This window comes from Durio zibethinus, chromosome 9 (genome assembly GCF_047325235.1).
Source record: "Durio zibethinus cultivar Kanyao isolate XHJ-2024 chromosome 9, ASM4732523v1, whole genome shotgun sequence".
NCBI classification, from domain to species: Eukaryota; Viridiplantae; Streptophyta; class Magnoliopsida; order Malvales; family Malvaceae; genus Durio; species Durio zibethinus.
In genome coordinates this window covers 7,881,953-7,902,980 of record NC_143170.1, presented here as the reverse complement: position 1 = coordinate 7,902,980, position 21,028 = coordinate 7,881,953, and the positions used below count along the sequence as shown (strand labels likewise).

The following is a 21,028-nucleotide window of genomic DNA, read 5'->3' as shown; positions in this document are numbered from 1 at the left end:
AGTGTAAACCATACCAAACGAAGAAAAATTATTTATTGGAAGAGATATGAATAGTCACGAGACAGGAATTGTAATGACTTTGAAATGATACATAGAGGACATGACTTCGAAGAAAGAAATGATATCGGAGATAATATTTTAGTGTTAGATATTGCATTTGATCTAACTATATTATATATGTGTTTTAAAAAAAGAGAATTATATTTGCTGACTTTTAAGAATGGATCAAATACTAGTCAAATTAATTTTTTTTTACAAGGAAAGATGATAGAAATAGTTATAAAGATTGTAAGGTTATAGTGAGTGAGAGTGTGATGATACAACATAAACTACTAGTTTTAAATATCTTTCACCTTCAAGGGTTAAAGAGGATACATTAAAGTCATATACCACGTATTAAGTTATGGAACTTAAAGCGGATAAAATATTAGTTTTTGTGGATAGATTGGTAAAAGAGATTGATTAGAAATCTGATGAGAATGTAGAAGTAATGTGGGATAAAATTTTAATTAAAATTCATAAGGTTGCTAAAGAGATACTTGACAAATTTAAAGGTTATGCATCATTAGGAAAAAAATCTTGGTGGTGAAATGAGGATGTCAAAATAAAAATTAAAGCTAGGTAAGAATGTTATACAAATTTAACAAGCAATAGGAATGAGACGATTTATCTAAAGTATAAGGTAGCCAAAAAGGAAACCAAAAAAGTTATTTAAGATTCAAAAATTAATATCCATGAGGAATTATATAGAAAGCTAGAGAAAAAGAATATTTCAAAATTGCTATAACAAGGGATAAAAAAGAGTGAAGATTTTAATGGTATAAGATGCATCGAAGGCGGTGACAAAACAAATTTAGTTAAAAATGAAAAGATTAAGATGCGATGGAGACATTATTTTGATAATCTCTTTAATGACAATTTTAAGCATGATATAGATAAACTTAATATATCTTTTAAGGATATAAATCATATGTTTAAATGTAATATTAAAAGGTATAACGTTAAAGAAACTTTAATAATGATGAAAACAAAAAAAGCTGTAAGACTAGATGAAATCTCGATTGAGATTTAGAAATACTCAGGTGAAATAGGGATGGGATGATTGACAGATCTTTTCAACAAAATTTATCATACTTAAAAGATGCCAAAAAAATGGAAGAAAAGTAATCTAATACATTTATACAAAAATAAAAGTAATACAAAAAATTGTTCAAACTATCAAAGAATAAAGCTTATGAGTCACATCATAAAAATTTAGAATAAGTAATTGAATGTAAGTTGTGACATGAGATCATTATTTCTAAAAACCAAATTTAGTTTATGCCAAAACATTCCACAACAAAAGTAATTCACCTAATGGTAAATTCATGATTTCAAGTTAAGAGGGGCCACATTAATTGAAATTTGAGATTTAAATTTTATCTTAAAATTTTTTTTCTTTTGAAATTACAACTATAACTATTATATATGTATTTGAGCGTTTGAAATTTGTTAGGGTGGCTTTAGCCCCTCAGGTTCTAACGTGGCTTCACCGCTAAATTCATCTATCGAGATTTTTGTTGGATGGTTTTTAAGTGAAAAAGAACGATCTATATATGGTACTTATCGATTTGGAGAAAACATACAGTAGAGTTTCTCAAAAGGTACTTTGGTGGATCTTAATGAAGAAAAGAGTTCTTTTAAAATACATTATCATGGTTAAAGATATATATAAAAGAGTTGTAATGAATGTGAAGATATTTGAAGCTTGATTGATAGCTTTCTCATTACCTCAAGATTGCTTCAATGCTCAACACTAAATCCATTTCTTTTTGAATTAATTATGGATGAGTCCACTGGATATAGCTAGGATAAGATGTCATGGTATATGTTATTTATCGATAATATAGTTTTAGTTGCTGAAACTAATGATGGTCTTAATGCAAAATTAGAATTATGAAGGTATACGCTAGAGTTTCAAGACTTTAAATTGAGTAAAACTAAAATTAAATATATGAAATGTAAGAGTATAGGAAAGCGAGTATTAATATGATTATGTTTGATGGTGAGATAGTACCAAAGTATAGTCATTTTCAATATTTAAGATTAATTATTCAGAGCAATGCTGGATAGAAAACGATATAAAACATAAGATTTAAATAGGATAAGTTAAGTGGTGAAGTGCGTTGGTGTGTTGTATAATCGCAACTTGCCCTTAAACTTAAAGGTGAAATTATATAAAACAACTATTAAGAAACAACATGAGAAGAAAATAAGTGTAGCTGAGATGATGATATTTAGATAAATATATGGTAAAACTAGAAAAGAAAATAAAAAATTGAAGAAATTCAAAAAAAATTAGAGATAGTTTGAATTGAAAGAAAGATAAAAGAGAATCGTTTGAGATGGTTTGGACATGTGAAACATAAGTCAATCTATGCACTAGTTAAAAGAATTAAGCTTTTGGATTTAAGAGAGATCAAAGCTTCTAAAGATAAATCACGAAAGATATGGATGCTAATAATAAGAAATAATATGAGGGTTAAAAAAGTAGATGAAAATATTATTTTTTTTATAGAAATGAATGACCCAAAAAGATTAAAAACTACGACCTACATAATTATTTTTATGGACTTTCATATAGCTAATCCCAGAATTATGAAATATAAGGCTTAATGTGTAGATGTACTCCATAACAATGTAATAATTTATTTTTATAGTATTTGAAAATCTAGGCTTTATCAGCCTGGTTTTTTAAAGTCTAATGATCCATGGTCACCTTAGACATATCACAGCCTAAACCATTTGGTAATAAACAAGTTTGCTACTTAGAAGATTGGAAACTTGGAGTCAAATACTACAACTTTTTGAACTTTAGATAGTGGACATGAACTTGACTTCGCATTATGAATCTATGTCCAAACCATAGCATGTTCATACAACACAATAACAACTGTAAACAGTCTCAACGTTTTAATTGCAAGGCAAAAGACATTTCCAACACATTGATATTGTATCCTAGATTACATTTGCTGTAAGTAATCTGAAAATTGGGAGTGTGTTCATGTAAGAGAAGGAAATTTCAATGTTTAACTTACAAACCATCCTTATCTCCCTCAAAAAAAAAAAAAAAAAAAACAAAAAAAGGAAAGGAAAAGAAAACCTCTTAACATGGCATGGCAGGAACTTATTCCTCCTCATGCCTATGTCGTAAGGCATTGGATCAGCATTGTGCCACCCTTTGCTGCACGGTGGAATAGCCATGAACTCATTAAAATCTTTTACGTAATGTCACAGTGCTTCCACTGCAAAGATATTCGAATAAATAAATGGTAGTTAAAAAAGAAAAGAATAGCTAACAATATTTAAAATATAGTAATCAATAACAACATTTCATCATAATGAAAGATTATAGCCTACTCCTTGTAGACACCTCATTTTATCCGAAGTTTTTTATCAATTAAAATCAGTTCAAGTTCGATTGTAAAAATTTTTATTTATTTTTATTTTAAATTTTTATTTCATATTTATCATTTTTTAATTTTTATCTTATGGTCTATTTATTTTTTTTTTTTATCTTCATTATCTGATTATTTAAGAAAAAAGATTGAGATTAGGCTTGATGATGATCAGAAAGCATAATTAATTGTTAATCTTTAACATTGGATGATTAAGTGGAATTGAATTGAAACTCTATCAACATGATTTTATAAATCATTGTAATTCATAGTTTGATGGGGGAGAAAAGATAGAAGAAGAATCTGAATAGGAGAGGGGGAAGGAAAAAAAAAATAGAAGAAAAATAAAAGAGGGAAGCACTAAGCCCTCAAGGCCTCTAATTGGTGGGAAACAGCCATCAGAGGATGACAAGATGGATAGATGCTTTAAGAGAAGCATAGGAGCCCAATATAGCAACTTTGAGAGAGGCAGTTTCACCAAGCCTGTGATACATTTTTTTCATATATATCTTATTCCCAGCCATCCCGACTTCTGCCATCATCCTAAGCCCAGTTCCTGCTGTAGTTTAAGTTGGAAAAGATTTTAATGGTGATCCCTTCTCAATTACGCTCGAGTCATTTCATTCCTTCTTATTTTCACCTAATTTCATCCCTCTCCTTTCATTTGAGTGTCTTTCGAATCTTCGAGCCTGAAGCTAGACTCAGTTCTATCATCTCACCAAGGTTCAGAGTCGGAGGCCATCGCCTATTTCTGTAATCATATGTTTATACGAAAATCATCTAGTGACAACAGGTTTTCGTTCGAACGTACTTTATGTATTGGGCGCTCCAAGTCTTTTTATTGGTTTTATCCCACTGAGCCTCTATCTGTCCCATGCGGTTGTTAGAGTTCGAAATCAGACTGCTGTGTTTAAGTCGTCTAGCCTAGCAAGGAGGCTTGCAGTTTTTCCTTCTATCATGATTTTTATGCCAATCGGAGCTTATCTGGATTTCTTTTCATTACGAAATAGAAAGAGGGAACATGCCGATGCATCAGAACCTTTCTGTTGAAACTTGCTCATCTGAATGGCCTTAGCATGGCCCCTGGCAACCAAGCTGATGAGAAAGGAGAGCAAATGGTGTACTTGATAGAAACATCGCATTCTTCAAAACAACTTCAGCAGATGGCTTCCCACTCTGATAATAGTTTTTAAGGTCAGGTTTCCACAGTGCCTTCCGGTCATACACTGTCAGCTGTGCATCAAACCGTGCTGCTAGCAGCTATTTGTTCAAACCATCAGCATTTACAGCTACAATCACAACCATACCAAACACAGGTTAATCAAAACCAACCTGCCATTCAAAAGATGTTTCAGCAGAATCAACAAGTGAATTCTGATCCTCTCAGCAAATCCCAAGCTGAGCCAGCTCAAGGTGACCGACAGCCCATGAACAATGCTTCACAGATGGGTACAACCACAACCATGACAATGCCTCAGACTGGTATTGATTCAGTCAACGGCACAGTGCCGACCACCCTCACAACCGGAGAAACACATAAAATCAGAGAAAGAAACAGAAATAAAAAAAAGCACACAAAATCAGTTAGAGAATTTTAGATGAAGTCTTGAGACTTTGCAGCTATACTTTTCCAATAGAGACCAACGGAGCATAATACTGGACCCAGAAGCTTGTTCGTCCACCTCACAGGACGACATGAAGAAATTCTCTTCCTTTTGACGTATCCAAGCAGCGCATTGTCGAGTTGGTTATTATTTTTTATTTATTTATTTTACAGGTTGCTTTGGCACAATATTATTTGAGGTGGATAGCGCTACACTACGATTTTTTCTTATTTGCAATAAAGCAACAATAACAGTACGGAAAGGTTGTCAGGAGATTGCCCATGCTACGTCTCGCCTAGTGCTTGAAGTGACCAGGTTTGCTGTTGAGAAGGAGATGGGTGACTCTGTTGGAACATTATATATATATATGTATTCCGATCCTGTTGCCGGTTAGTTTGATTAGGACAGCTTTCCTGCCTTTATTACTACCGTCGCCTCTTTTCTCGCCTCGGATAAGGGAGGATATTTTTTAACTTCCCGATTAGATGTTTCTCGATCTTGGTGTTTGCGTAACCAGTCCTCTATCAAGCACCGGTAGAAGTTGTGTGGCAAAGCGGTAGCTGGAAAGTGAAAAAAAAGGAAAACCAGGCAATGTAACAAGCTAAAAGGGAGCAAAGGGCCAAGAATCGATGCACCTATATCCGTCGTCATCTCGTAAGTAAATGTGATGTAAGAAGCTGTTCATTTGTTCTCGAGTTGAACATCAAATAAGTTTAAATTGTTTCAAAAAAAATTTTGATTTGTGGAACATCTTTTAAATGATCTTTAAAAATAAAAAGATTTTAAAAAAATTTTTTGAAAAAAAATTAAAAGTATCAATTTTATTTGAAAATAAATTTTTTAAAAAATATTTTTGAGAGAAAGTTGAAAGTATCAATTTTTTTTAAAAATAAGCCTTCTAAAAAATGTTTTGAGAAAAAGTTGAAAGTATCAATTTTTCTCAAAATTAAAATTTTTAAAAAAAATATTTTTAGGAAAAAATTGAAGGTATCAATTTTTTTTAAAAATAAATTTTTAAAAAAATATTTTTTTGAGAAAAAAATTGAAAGTATCAATTTTCCTTAAAATTAAAGTTTCAAAAAAATATTTTTGGAGAACAATTGAAAGTATCAATTTTTCTTAAAAATAAATTTTCAAAAAAGTTTTTTGAGAAAAAATTAAAAATATCAACTTTTTTCAAAATTGAAGTTTTTAAAAAATATTTTTGAGAAAAAGTTGAAAGTATCAATTTTTCTTATAAAAAAATAATCATTTTTTTCTTCTTCTTTTTATTTTCTTTAGATTTTCTTTAATGTTAAATAATCTGACGATGGAACCTATGCAAGAGAAACAGTAGTTTTCTTACATACTTTTAAGGTGATGAAATTTTTTTAATTTTTTGCTAAAAATATTAGAGTCAATTGAGAATAATTTTTAATAATTAATTACTTGATAAATTTTTAAGACTTATTAGATAACACAAAATTAAGTTGGTACCATCTTTTAATGAGCGTTGTAAGGGTGCTATAACCTTTCTCACATGTAACTGAATTTCCGAATTTTGTTATGGTTAGTAGATTTGAACCTACTCTTTTAGGGACCTTTAAACTTAAGTGTTCCTTGAAAGGATAAATTTTTTAGGTGATCAATCACACCTAGATAAAAAAAAATTTGTGACGATTTCTTTAAGTCAATATTTAATGATAGATCTCCGGATCTAAACGTTATGACACCTCTGGATCATGAAAAATAGTTGGTCTAAGATGGTAACTGCATGCAGTTTCATGGTCATCTTTTTCTTTGAAAACTTTACCACGTCTTTGAATTTTGCAAGTCTGAGGCTGGTTTATATCATCTATCTTCTTTGGTGGAGGAAAAGACCCCTGAACGTCTGCACTGCTCTCAGCCAAAGCAATTGGGGCAGAGTTCAGTTCTTTGGGCTATGAACCTAAAATTACATAGCATGCTTCAGCTCCATGTATGATTTTATAGCAACATACTTGAACAAGATCAATAACTTTCTTTACTGTAATAAATAATTAATGAGTTCAACTTCTAAGATACGTAGAATATTCAGATATTATCATTTTATGCTCTTAAAATCTAAACCTTAAAACTGAACAAAATGACCCAGTGAAACTTCTGCTTTCCTTGGAAACCAACCATTAATCATATTCAGGTTTCTAAAGGAAAGCATGGTTTAAATCAAAGATTCCAATAGTTTCCTTTTACAGCAAGTATTATATTGCTTTACACAAAAAAAATGTTGGAATATTACCACACAACTAAAAGAAAAACTAAAATATTTAATTTCTTGATGACCAAACAACTTGCTAATTTCTCAAGAAAAAATGGCATGCCACAAAAAAGAGAAGGATGATGCACTAGAAAATTTCATTTAACCCACTTGAAGCATGATGTTAGTACATTGACCAAGGAAAAGGAATATCTATAAAACAATATATTAAGAGTACTTTCCCCATTAAGATCATAATGCGCATTGTGCCCTATTTAAGATCATATCTATGAAAATTAGAGACCTAAATAACAAAATTTTTTCATTTATTTAATACGGTAAATGGGACATGACTTAGTAATAGTATAGAACAGTGGAGGTGAGAAGGAGCTATTGATAATACCATGATCAAAGCAAAAGAACCCTAACTGGACATAGGGCAAGATTCTTTTGGTGTTGCACGGGTGGCAAGAGTAAAAGCAAGACTAGAAGTTGGATTCTTCTTAGTAGCAGCTAGCGTAGTCTACACTGGTTTCTCGATTGTGGGCTTACTTGTCCTACATCTGCATTAAAAAAAATAAACTTTAAAAAGAAACTAATAGATGCAAATGGATTATTAAAGTTACCAGGCAATGAACTTCTTTCGCCATACAGAATGTCAAATATTCAATCTTTTCTATATTACTCACTCAAGAAAAGTAGCACGAATCATAGTTCAAGACTTAAAGGAATTAAGACAGGTACTTGCCCTGGAATTTCTAGGAATAAGCTGAAATCATGACTTTTTTTTTTTTTTGGCAACAACTCCATTCTTTCATTCCATCATGAAATATAGGCTAGAAAAGGAAATTAAGTTCGCATTATCAGTTGAAATTGATGATGCAAAGCGATATTTTAAAATGAATAAAAATGATTTCTTTTCATAAATTTATACTTACACCCTGATTGCATAAATTCGTCCACGCAATGGAACCAAGCCAACAAGCAAAACAACAAACAAATCAGCATGATTCACAAGACGTAATAACAATCCAAAATCCATATTTAATCATGACAGGCATCGCAAAGTCATTCTTGTCTATGATTAGCAAACCCTGATTGCAAAAACAGGGATAAATACAAACTGAAAGTTATCACTCACGATGAAAAACACGTCAAATTTTATAAAACATGCCACATAAATCCACGAATATATTTCTTAAAAGGCAAGGAAGGGAGGGGTAACACAAACTTGTACAAGTTGTAACTAGAAATAGAAAACCACGTCATTGTAATCATAAGAGGAAAATGGGGGAAAAAAGGAAACATTAATTAAACCAAATCTAGGGTTAATTGTAGCTTTTTATGAATACATCAAATTCAAACTGTGAATATAAATAGATTATACAGCTATCGTATTGCAAGAGTAAACTATGCAATCAAAAAAGTCAAATCGATCTTCTTAAACTATAAAAAAAATTTTCAAATTGTTGCATTTCAAGACTAAATATTGGGTAACAATAGGTTGAATAGATTCTTGATTTTGAATTGAGCATTTCACTTAACTAGTCAATACGTCATGTCATTGGATTAAAGTGCTGTAACGCACTGAAAATTAGAAATTTAAGAATAAATAAAAATTTTCAAAATATATTACATTTATATAATAAATGTTCTCACATTTTTAAATTAAATTAATCAAATGTTAATCATAAATCCGGAACCAAGTCCAGACATCCTTTTAAGTAAATAATAGAATAAAAATTTTAAGAGTAAATTAAAATTTTCAAAAAATATTACATTTATATAATAATTAAATAGTTAATTAATAAATTAAAATATAACTAATCAATCAACCCACAACATAAAACTTAAATCAAACCTCCAAATTAAAACTTCCTTAAATAAAAATATTTAATTATTTATTTTATAATAATAAAATTTTTACTGTTAATATATATTAAAAAATATTATTCTCAATCAAAATATAAAAAACATCGGATTAAAATTGCTACAACTGAATAGTACACAGACTTAATCTAGCAAAACAATGACCCAGCCGGCCAGCACAAAAGAATCCCATCACCTGAAACAGTATATGGCTATCCTTCGCAGATAGAAGAAATGCGATCATCGACTCAAAACTCTTCATTCCACAGGTCATAATAAATCACTAAAAGGTATAAACTCAATGACCCTTGATACAGATATAAATGTAGAATCCAAATATGTTGGTCGGTGCAGATTCATAAATTTGTCAGAAAAGGAGACATTTTCTTTTGTAAATTATGATAGACTATAACTCTTTTTTGCCCATATGGGCAAATAATCTGTCAAGCTCGGAGCAACCTTCCAGCAGTAGTTTGTGTATAGAGTTACAACTTACAACATTCGACACAAGGATTTGAATGAATTCGTGAGTGCTCAAAATACAAAATCATATACACAATATACAAAAATAATAGTAAAGAATATATGAATGTACATGAGACTTTTCAGCTGGCTTTCAATGGAACCGATAACCATGACGTGTTAAAAAATGTTAAAACCTAATACTTGCAGATGACTCAGTTGTGAAGTGTAATACCAGTATAACCAGACTACGGTAACATGGAAGGTCACAATAATCTGTTATGTGCTTCAATTATGGAAACTTTCTCCTGCAAAACATGAGTAATGAAATGGTATAAACAAACAAATATATACTTCAAGCCATTATGTCACTCTGATTTAAAGCCAAGAACAACTATAAAGGCCTTCCAAAAGTAAGTACATTATGTCCACTTTAGCTCGCATGTGACAATTGTTTTTGCCCAAAGAGTAGAATGAAAACTTTGGTAGACAAAGAGTTGATGGGCATAGTGATATCATTATAGATGTTAAAAGAAGACAATTTTTCATATTCAAGTTCAAATTTGTTTTGATGGAAGACAATGAGTAAAGGGAAAACGTAAGTAATTTAGAGATAGTTAATGATGATCCATCCTTGTATGCAAAGTTCTGTAATTCTGTACACACAGGGAGACAAGGAGAAGAGAGAGAGAGAGAGAGAGAGAGAGAGAGAGACCTCATTCTGTGAGCTGCTCTCTGAGGGAAACCATTGCAAAAGAATGCCCAAGTTCATCACATTAGGTATCAATTTGAACAAAAGAGGAGTTGTTACCTGCAGAATCATAATTTGCAAACATTAAGTCAGGCTCGCAGCCAGGAATATAAAGAAAAGCAGACTGTAAAGCTTCAAAGTGTAGTTTTCAGATCAGAGAAACCTACCAGACTAAGAGCTGTTGTTCCAAGAAGAAGAAGATACATCTTTCCCTTTAGCAACAGCCAAATTCAAGTCAATAATTGAAAGAAAACAATTGCAATGACAATGAAGTTAAGACATGCTCAAACAAATTAAAAATATAACTTATCAGAATGTATTGGAAAAATCATGCTCTGTATTGGGAAAAAATGGAAGAAACAAAAGAAATAAGTCATTGGTTTATTTAATTGAAAAAAGCACTCATATAAATGGAGTTTGTTGCAGAACTATTTATTGGATTATTGAAGCACCACAAAAAGTAATCATTCTCTTCTTTTATGCCAGTAGAAACAGTCATATTGAGGCTGTCTGAGTGAACCCCCCCCCCCCCCCACTGGGTGCGGCTGGGAGCACACCTGCTTCCTAAATAAATAATCAAAAACCACATTCAATGACACATATGAGGTCTTCATTTGCTCACTTCCCCTAATCTAACTTCATGAACCACTAGTAATAAAAGCAGTGAATGATAACTCCATGCATCTTGGTTGTTGTTTTCAACTCACAACACACCATATCTTTAGCAACTAATGGCATCCAGAGTTAAATTTGCATATTTTGGAAGCACATATTCTCAAATGATTTTTTGCGTACAATACAACATATTTATTGTTACTTCAATCACAAAATATGATGTAAATGCTGGTCTACATAATGATTCTAATAGTTGGCAAGCAAACCAATTAAATTTCATTCAACTTAATTTGTAATAAAAACTAATTTGAACATTTTAGTGAGAAACTAGGAGTTGACATATTTAGACCTTCCCCATACCCAACAGTATTTGACAATCGTTAACCAGAATATCATCCTGCCACTCAAGACCAACAGGTACATTTGGGCAATTATCACCTAAGAAATATATGGATATGGAAATAGTTGTTATTTTTGGTTAGAATTATGAAACATCATTTTGAAATACTTTGAAACCACTATATGGGAATGACATAATAAGAAGAATAATCCAACTATATGCAAGGAGATCATCAAGAAAGAAGAAAAAACTTTGTTGTTGACATGCGAGGACATAAATGACACATCTATGGAGAGAAAAAGAGATAGGTACCTCAACCAGGTGAAGATTTGAGGCACGACTCAGAAGAACAAAAGAAAATTCTCCAATTTGAGCAAGCAACACTCCAACCTATATCATAGATGTACAAATTACAAACGATGCACAAATTATGTGATGAAAATAAGATGTTTGTTGTGCATAGGAGTGACGAACTTACATGGAAAGATGTTCTGACACTATATCCGAAAGCCTTAGCAACCACAGCAGCGACAGTTGTCTTAACAACAATAACTAGAATAACAGCTGCCAGTAATATATCCACATGGTTCCACAGAAAATGTACATGTATGAGCATCCCAATACCAGAAAGGAAGAGAGCTGCAAATAGATTGCGAATTGGTTCCACCTACAAATTGCACAAAGCATCATACCACAAAAAGTATTAATTTCATCATTACTATGAGAATAGAAACATGAATTATAATAGAGAGAATCTTGCATAAAACAAAGAAATGCAGCCACTTCAGCCACTTAGCCTATTTCAAGACTCAATCTTCCATAACAAACTGCATACCCTATCCAGTGTCTAATAAACACATGAACACTAGCATAAATTTAAAGAGGAATATGATGTGAACCTCTTTGACTCAAAATAAAATTGTCCATTTGCATTTATAAATTTAGAACATTCATGTCCCGATGGACTGAAAATGCAAGATTTAAAACAGACTAAATAAGAAAAGTAAAGAAGCTAAGCCTTAAAATTTTTTAAGAGACTAATTGAAAAGTGAAATAGCATGAAATCCTTTTAGCAGAGCTAAAAATATAAGATTAATGACAGGTAAGGGCCCTGTCAATAGCCAGTGATTACCTGGTCTAAAGTATGCTGTGCAAAGTCAGTAGTAGATATCATAACTCCAGCCACAAATGAACCCAACTCAAGGCTGAGACCCAGCTTATCACTGCACTGTGGAGATTACAAAAGTTCAAGGGCGTCAAAAAGGTGATGGGGAAATTTTACATGCAGCAATACAGCAGTTGCAACCATGGCAAGCAGAACACCTACCCAAGCAGACAACAAGCAGAAAGCCACAGCAGCAAGCTGATAAAGTTCATTTGTCTGGATCATAAAATGAAATCAAAATAAACTTATATTTTAAAAACTATTAAAACAAAGTTATAGAGAGCGAGAGAAAAAATATGTTAAAAACTTACTTGAGATGATATCTGCATCATTAACTTTAGGAAGCGAGGAACAAATGACCAAGACAATATAGATGCAACAGTAAGATATATTGATAATACCAGAATCCTGGCATTTATCAGCAGTAAGAGTCAGATTCCATATCTACCGTTTATGAAAAGTCAACCACCAACAGCAGATCAAAAACTGCTTTTGGGAGGAAGGTAGCGAAAAGGAAGGATCAACAATAAGAAAAACATGACAGATGGAAGAACCAAAACAAACTTACAACTTTCCCATTGAAATCATTCCATGCAGTATGCCACTGTTACCCCCCAAAACTGGGAGCAAAGCAAATAACAAACCAACAGCACAATCCTGAAACAGCCAGAGGCGAGGGAATGAATGGATTTGCAGCAATAAAAATCAAGTCTCTGAATCCAAATTGTAATTAAATTTTTTATGGGTCATCACTTCTATTTAACCTGAAAAATTAGAGTCCCAATAGCAACTTGACCATGAAGAACATTAGTGCTATTCCGTTCCACTAAAAACTTCACAACCTGATAAAAGATATAAGGAAAGAATAGATGCCTATTAGATGCATCAAGTAGCAACCAGGAATAAAAGAAAAATACTAGTATTGTGAAATAGTATAGAAAAGTACAACTGCAGTTGATGACATTGAGAGGAATGAGCCAACAAATACACCCTCAGATAATTTTGCTCCACATAACTGCAGATTGAGAGATGTCTAAATTTAGCGTCCATCTTATTGATGTTCTTAATTGGAAATATAGCCAAAGTACTTGAAACACCATACCACTGCAATTATGCCACACAAGCACATAAATATCACAATTTGAAGTAGTCCTCCAAACACAGCAACTGGCCCCACAACTTTTAACTGCAGCCAAAATTAGTTGACACAGCTTTATTAAAATAAGATACAGACATTTCTAAGCAAGCTAAAGAATCTGACAAATAAGAACTCCCTAAAGCCAAAAAGATCCTACCTTCGCTAAAGAAAACTCCAGCCCAAGAGCAAAAAGAAGAAAGACAACACCAAACTGTGCAACAGTTTCAACCTACGAAAGGAGAAAAGGGAAAGAACACATCACCAAAATAATAAGAAGATGAAAGACCACATCCTGATCACAAATTTCTAAACAAAGGCATCAAAGAATGAAATTTTAGGTGATATAGTTAGGCGTTATTAGTTGCTATGAGCTGAAATTTTTCAATATAAAAATGAAAATAAAAAATGAGAATATAAATTTCAAATGAAAATCTCAGGAATCTATTAACAAAAAAAAAATGATCTTCCAAGGCAACATCTTTGAAAGATGGCACATAAAGCATGTTTCCTCTCCAAGGTACACTCAGTGAGGCTATCTCAATAGAAGACAAATAGACTACACTCAAACATTGAGGCATATGATTTTAAGAAACAACAATCTCAAGCTATTGATAGTGGCATACCTGTACCATTTCGCTAATGAATTTCAACCCTCCTGGTCCTATAAGTGAACCCGCAAGAAGATAGCCCACAATAACCTATCACAAGTATACATTTAGGAAAGTAAAGAAATGTGACTTCTGTTTTTGAGACCTCTGTGATATAACTGCATATCAAACTCAAGATAAAGAAAATGACTATTCAATGCAAATTGGAATAATGCTAATTGTAGAGATACAAACCGGTTGCCCCAAACATGAAAATATAATACCACCGATGGCAGCGGAGACTATGACAACTACCAAATCTGAAATCAATCTGCACAAGGGTGACGCAAAATACTGCAGCATCTTTTATTTGATCGTTAAACAATTTATTAAAGCATAAATCTCAAGTAGTATATCATTTATAAAATCAAAACTCAATGGCAGTACCAAAACCAAGCCAAGGATAGTTTTCAAGGATTATCCATCACAATGCCACCAACGTGTAGTAATATGAAAACCAGAGACTAGATCAAGATAATGAGAGGATAAAAAAGATGAAGATGCTAACCTCAAATCAACTTGGAGTACTGGATACTTGGATTTTTTATTTGACATTACAAACACATTATCCTAACATCAAACAATAAATAAAAAAATAAGAAATTATTAAATTAAAAATAAAAACAACCTACTTAGAAAAAGAACCTACTATATGCATAATAGAAAAAGAACTAACATATGGCCCACCTTTTTGTCAATCAAGGTTGTTGTCTCATCCGAATTTTCATTCTCAAGGGAAAAAACATCTTGAATCTGGAATGATCTTGTCCCACTGTTGAAAATTTTAATATTTGGAAAAAAAATGTCAAGTCATAAAATAAAAAATATTATTTGATTAATAAAATTTTTATTGCTCCAAAAGAAATTCATTCTCCTACTTTGCCTCTTGCGTGTCATTTCTCTTCGTCTTCTCATGAGTGATTTTAGCTACAGTCTCCAGGACAGCCTGAAAAACACGTCAGGAAGCATCTTTAAGACAGAACAAAAATGAACCATTACAAACAAAGCACATGGAAGAATAAAGGGCATATTCTACTTCTAATATGCATGATGTCCAAACCTAAACTTCCCTTAGTAATTATAAAAACCCCAATCACTAGCCATTAAATTTACCAATATTTGGTTATCGTGATCTAAGCATACCCATAATCAGTATCCCTCACAAGATTGTTCTATTTATTCCCTTAAATTTCAAGGCCTAGTGAAGTTTGGGAAAAAATCTGAAGAAAAAAAATGAAGCAGACTTATACACAGGAGCTCAAGCCAAAACCATAAATTTAGTAAAAATTAAAAAGAGAAATAGGGTAGAGGCAACAATATTTGCATAGAAGACTGAAACTACAGAGGAAACATTACAGTCCAGTTTTCTTAGTATCAAAACATGAAAAAGGATTTCACTTTGGAGAAATGGGCTTCAAAGGAAAACCAAACCTACTTGCTGATCAGCTACACTAGTATTGAAACTGCTTGCATCAGATCCTAACAAAAGTGGAAAAAAGCAAATAGAATATCAGCTACAAAGCATTTAAATAACTAATTACCGCTCAATCAATTAACTAAAAATATTAGGGGACATGATAGAAACAAGCATGTAGAAAAGGAAATGGAGCCTCTAATTCGCCATACAATACGATTCAAAGCTACAAAACCATGCTAGAATCATAGAAATGAGAGTGTATGACGGATTTTTGCAGATTGTATAAACATTTTTTTGTCATCCTTGTCCATCGGAATTTAAAAAAAAGAAAAAACTAATCTTATTGCTATGTTTTTACTTCACTGTCCTTTATGAAAATTTTATTTTAACTTCTAATGCGATAGATGAGCGCTTTTACTTCTAGTTTAAGCTTCAAATTGAGCCAGCATTGTTTGGTTAAGTTACAAGACCTTCCAGCATAAAATCAAGATCCAACGGTTTGTTCTTCTATTTTTTTTTTACCTGGGTTTTTCACGGTATATAAAAGGATTCAAACACATTATAACAAAAAAAAAAAAAATTGAAGTAAAAAAGCTAACCTTCAGGCTGATCATTTTCTGAGAACTCTTTCTCAAGAACCCGATCGAACATTTTGGCAATACTCCCATCCCCGGTACCCGTCGACGACGAATTCACGAGGTTACCATAAAACCTTTCCCGGATTTCCTTATCAGATCTCGCCTCCACGCATACCCTCGCGTATAACAGTATCAGCACCAAACAATAAACGCATCCAAACACTCCATGTCTCGCGGAGAAAATCGTCATCGATTCCGTAAATCTCTCTCTTCCTTTCTCTCTTCTCCTTTCTTTCAAGTTTTTGAAACAAAATTTGCAAAGAAACTCAAAAGTGACAAAAAAAAAATCAATGCAGGAGGGAATGTGTTGGAGAGAGTCGGTTGATTTGAAATCCGAATCGAATAGAAGAAGGTTTATAGACGCAGGTGGGTGCGTTAATTGGGATTTAACTGTCCAGGCGGGATCATAATTCAGATGTATGACGACTGCGGGTCGCGTGATATCAAAGAAAATGTTTTTCTAAACAGGGTTAATCTCTCGATTGCTCTTGAATTATATTTATCTTACCGGATTTTTAAAATCTTGAGAAATGAATATTAAAAATTTTTAATTTATTAGATGAGAAATGGATATATTAATTCATATAATATTTATTTTAAATATTATTAATTTTAAATAATAATAAAATAAATAAATAATTCTTAACATATTCATAATTTTGAATCTCATATTAAAATTTTTTAAAATTTAAATATCAATATTAAATAAAGAACGGCGTTGATGGATGGATGAAAACCCATATCAACACAAAAAAATTTTCTAATTATTCTTTTACTGCTAAAAATTCTCTTTTTATTTTTATTTTTATTTTTATTTATAATTTTGACATGAATTTGTTTAAATCATAAATTTCTTTTATGCTTATGTGTCTTTAATATGATTATCAAGATGACTCTACATTTAATGTTGAAAAGGGGAAAGAATTAAATACTTAAATATTATATTAAATATTTTGTTATAATTAAAATATTATTCATAATATCATTTTTAAAAAAAATAAAAAAGAAAAAATTGCTTATTTTTTAGTATAACCAAAATTCTCTTTTAATTTTTAATTTTGTTTTTTTACCAAACAATATTATTTTTGTTTACCATTCATAAATTTTTTTATATTTATGTATTTTTTTAATATAATTACCAACAAAACTCTCCATTTAATATTAAAAAAATCTAAACTCTTAAATATTATATTAAAAATTTTACTATAATTCAATTATTATTTGTGATATTATCTTTTAAAAAACATAAAAAAAAGAAAAAAATGCTTATTTTTTAGTATAAGAAATTTTAATTACTCAAAGTTATTTACATTATTAACAAAAGAATTTGTTTATATTGGCTTGCAATAGAGGAAATGTCCGTTTCATTCTTATAAAAATAACTAAAAATCAAAATCAAAATATTCTTTCACAAAAGCATTCTTTCCAAATGTTTTTATTTTGTTTTTATATTTCACAAAAGCATGTTGATTACGGTTGGAGCGTTACATCGTTAGGTACGTGCGCACATGCTGAAGATTTGACGGGGGCTTAGCCTCCCCCTCCCTTGGACTATACATAAAGCATAAAATTATTTTAGATTAATATAATCACTAATTTTTTAATTATAATAAAAAATTTAATATAAATTTTAAATTTTAAAAATTTTTAATATAATATTTAAATTATAATTTTTTAATTAATATAATACACATATCTAACGTATTTAATTTTAAATAATAATAAATAATGAATAAATAATTCTTTTAATATTATATTAATTAATAAAATCAAAATTCATATATCACATTAAAAAATATTTTTTTTCATTTTCTCAATTCTCCTCCTCTTTCTAAATTTCAGCTTTTATCTCTATCTAAATGTCTCCCGCTTTCGTCTTCACATTAGGCACGAAACCACCACTAGAATTCCCAATTGCCACAAAGCGGTGGGTGAAAGAGCTTCCACAATCCTAATCAACAGAGGAGAGTTTTCTCCCTCGTTCCAAAGGGAGAGTAAGGACCACTGATGTTGGAAAGGCAGGTCGAACAACACTAGTACTTAAAAACCTGCAGAAAAAGAGCTGGCATAAGGTTTTTAATTACCAATCCCATGTACAGTTTCCACCTTATCAATTGTAGATTTTTTTAAATTTATCCAGATGCTCCTCTTAGGCTCTTTTATAACTCTATCAACGTTGATTTTGCAAAAAACTTTAATTTTTTTCACGAAAATTTTAAGAAATCTAAAACTTAAAAACCTTAGATTTATCACCAGACTTCCATTGATCCTTCCTGTCTTTTTCTAAACTTTTACCATTGAGATTTCTCAAACTCATATTAAAAATCCTTTAACTCAAAACCTTAGAAGAGGAAAAACCCTAAAGCCCTTTTATCTTTCTAATGTCTTGGTGTTGCTATTCCTCTATAGAGATGATTCTTTTTTTTTTTTTTTAGCGATATGTACTTTTTAGGTTTTTTTTTAATTTTTGGTTAAAAATAGTTTTTTTTTTCTTCAAAGTGTCATGGTAAAGCGTGATTTTTTTGTGTTGTTAGAGTTTTTGAAAAATTTTTTGAATTAAAAAAATTTCAGAGTTTTTCATATTTTTGATTTAGGGTTTTCCAAATTTGCTTTTCTTTAGTTTTGTTTTTTTTTTTCTAAGTTTCTAATATACTTTAAATTCATTATCTTATTATTTACTTGGTTTAAAAGAACATTATGCACATAAAATTTTTATAACTTATAACCTTTTAACTATATCTTCAATGATATATTTTAATATTTTTAGTGATGTTATTTTTATTTAGCTTATATATGTTAGTGTTTATTTTTTAAAAATATGATTGTAAACAAATATTTACAAGTCCCGTAAGAGGATATACCAACTATCGACATCCTTTCTTTTTCTTCTTCTATTTTTTTTTTATTATTATTATATAAATTTTAGTCCGTCTACGGTAAACAACACATGATCAAAATTTACGTCATATGGCATTTTTTATATTTTTATATATTTTTTACTTTTTTTGTTTTTTATTTTTTTTTGCCAAAATATTTTTTATATTTAATAATAGTATAAATATCTTGTTTTATCCAAATTTTTTTAAAAAATTTATTGGGTTTCAAATTTTAATTTTGATTATGTAATTGAATTTTAATTGAAAAAGTGAATTATGAGCTTAAAGATTAAGCTCTAAATTTTATTTGCATTTTAATTTTTTTAGCTTAATTTTTTTGTCAAATGAGTCAAAGTCGGTAAAAAAAAAGGTAAAAATGAAAAAATATAGGATTTTGTATGAAAAATCTTGAATTCAATTTAATTATTAGATTTTATCTCATATTTTAACCTTAATAATTGAATAATTTTAGACAGACTTTGAGTTCAATCTATTGAAAAATGAAAGATTATACAAAAAATAAAATTTGAAAAGAAATCTTCAATTCGGTTGAATTAATTTCTTACAAATCGAAAGTGATTCAGTTATTATATAAGGACCTTGAATATGTGATCAAATAGGGGTCTCATAGCAATTGATTTCAAGATCAAATAGAAATCATTAAAAAAAGAAAAAATTTGGGTAAAGTTTTGAATAAACAATGAAGAGGAAATCAAACAAAAAAACTTGCAAGAATATCCAATTAGATTGTTTAGAAGAAAGATTTAGATTTATAGTAAGAAACATCAGTTTTTTAAAGGTATAAAATTATTGGAACCCATAATCCATTGAAGTAATGTCTACTTTCTTTTCTTTTTTTTTTGCATAACTTTTATAATATTTAATTACTTACTCTTATTTTTATATTTATTACATGGTATTTATTTTTGTATGAATTTGCATGACTAATATTATATTTGCATAATAATTTATTTGCCTAATATATTTGTTTGCATTATTAATATATTTATTTGTGTGATTTATTAATATCTTTTTGTGATTATTAATATATTTATTTGTATGATGATATTTAATTTGATTGCATGATTATTAATATATTTATTTGCATGATTTTATATTTAATTGCATGTTTATTTGCATGATTATGTATTAAATTGAATATTTTGCATGGTTTATATATTATTAATCACATGATTGCATGATTTATGTATTATTATTTGCATGACTATATATTTAATTGCATGTTTATTTGCATTATTTATGTATTATTATTTACATGATTATATATTTAATTGCATGTTTGTTTGCATGGTTTATATATTACTATTTGCATGATTATATATTTAATTGTATGATTATTAATTTATTTATTTGTGTGATTGCATGATTATTAATATTTTTATCGACATGATTATTTATTTAATTGCATGTTTATTTGCATGATTTATATTGTTAATTGCATGATTATTAATTATTTATTTATGTAATTGTATGATTATTAATATATTTATTTGCATAGTTATTTATTTATTTATTATTGCACGATTTTATATTTATTGTATAATATGATATTATATATCATTGCATGATTAATATTATATTTGAATGATATTTAATTGTATGTTTCTATATTTATTGTATACATAATTGCATATTTATTTAATTATTAATATATTTGTGTGATTGTATTTGATTTCATGATTATATATTTACGTGAATAATTATTAATATATTTGCATGATATTTTATATTATTGCATGATAATTAATATATTTTCATAATATTATATATTTACATTATTGTTATTATTGCATGTAATTAATATATTTGTATGACACTTTGGCATGAATATTT

At 29.9% G+C, this 21,028-nt stretch overlaps 1 protein-coding gene and 1 pseudogene across 2 annotated transcripts; both read right to left on the bottom strand.

Moving 5' to 3' along the window:
- Window positions 1–2,737: 2,737 nt before the first annotated feature.
- Window positions 2,738–8,298, bottom strand: LOC111303004 (cysteine and histidine-rich domain-containing protein RAR1-like; annotated as a pseudogene).
- A 1,190-nt stretch (window positions 8,299–9,488) lies between these two features.
- Window positions 9,489–16,770, bottom strand: LOC111302997 (K(+) efflux antiporter 5-like). Of its 2 annotated transcripts, XM_089765774.1 has the most exons (20): window positions 16,260–16,770; window positions 15,679–15,722; window positions 15,122–15,189; window positions 14,931–15,015; window positions 14,752–14,813; window positions 14,439–14,514; window positions 14,220–14,294; window positions 13,754–13,825; window positions 13,561–13,644; window positions 13,405–13,473; window positions 13,223–13,300; window positions 13,027–13,115; window positions 12,770–12,866; window positions 12,621–12,674; window positions 12,426–12,521; window positions 11,772–11,960; window positions 11,606–11,683; window positions 10,506–10,550; window positions 10,303–10,398; window positions 9,489–9,895 (listed from the first exon to the last, which is right to left on the bottom strand). In XM_089765774.1, exons 1-20 carry the CDS (start codon window positions 16,486–16,488, stop codon window positions 9,854–9,856), a joined length of 1,728 nt encoding a protein of 575 aa, XP_089621900.1. In that variant the 5' UTR covers window positions 16,489–16,770; the 3' UTR covers window positions 9,489–9,853. The 2 variants fall into 2 exon arrangements, with proteins under 2 accessions (XP_089621900.1, XP_089621901.1); XM_089765775.1 differs by lacking the exon at window positions 15,679–15,722 and having other exon boundaries at window positions 16,260–16,463.
- Between the last annotated feature and the right edge of the window lie 4,258 nt (window positions 16,771–21,028).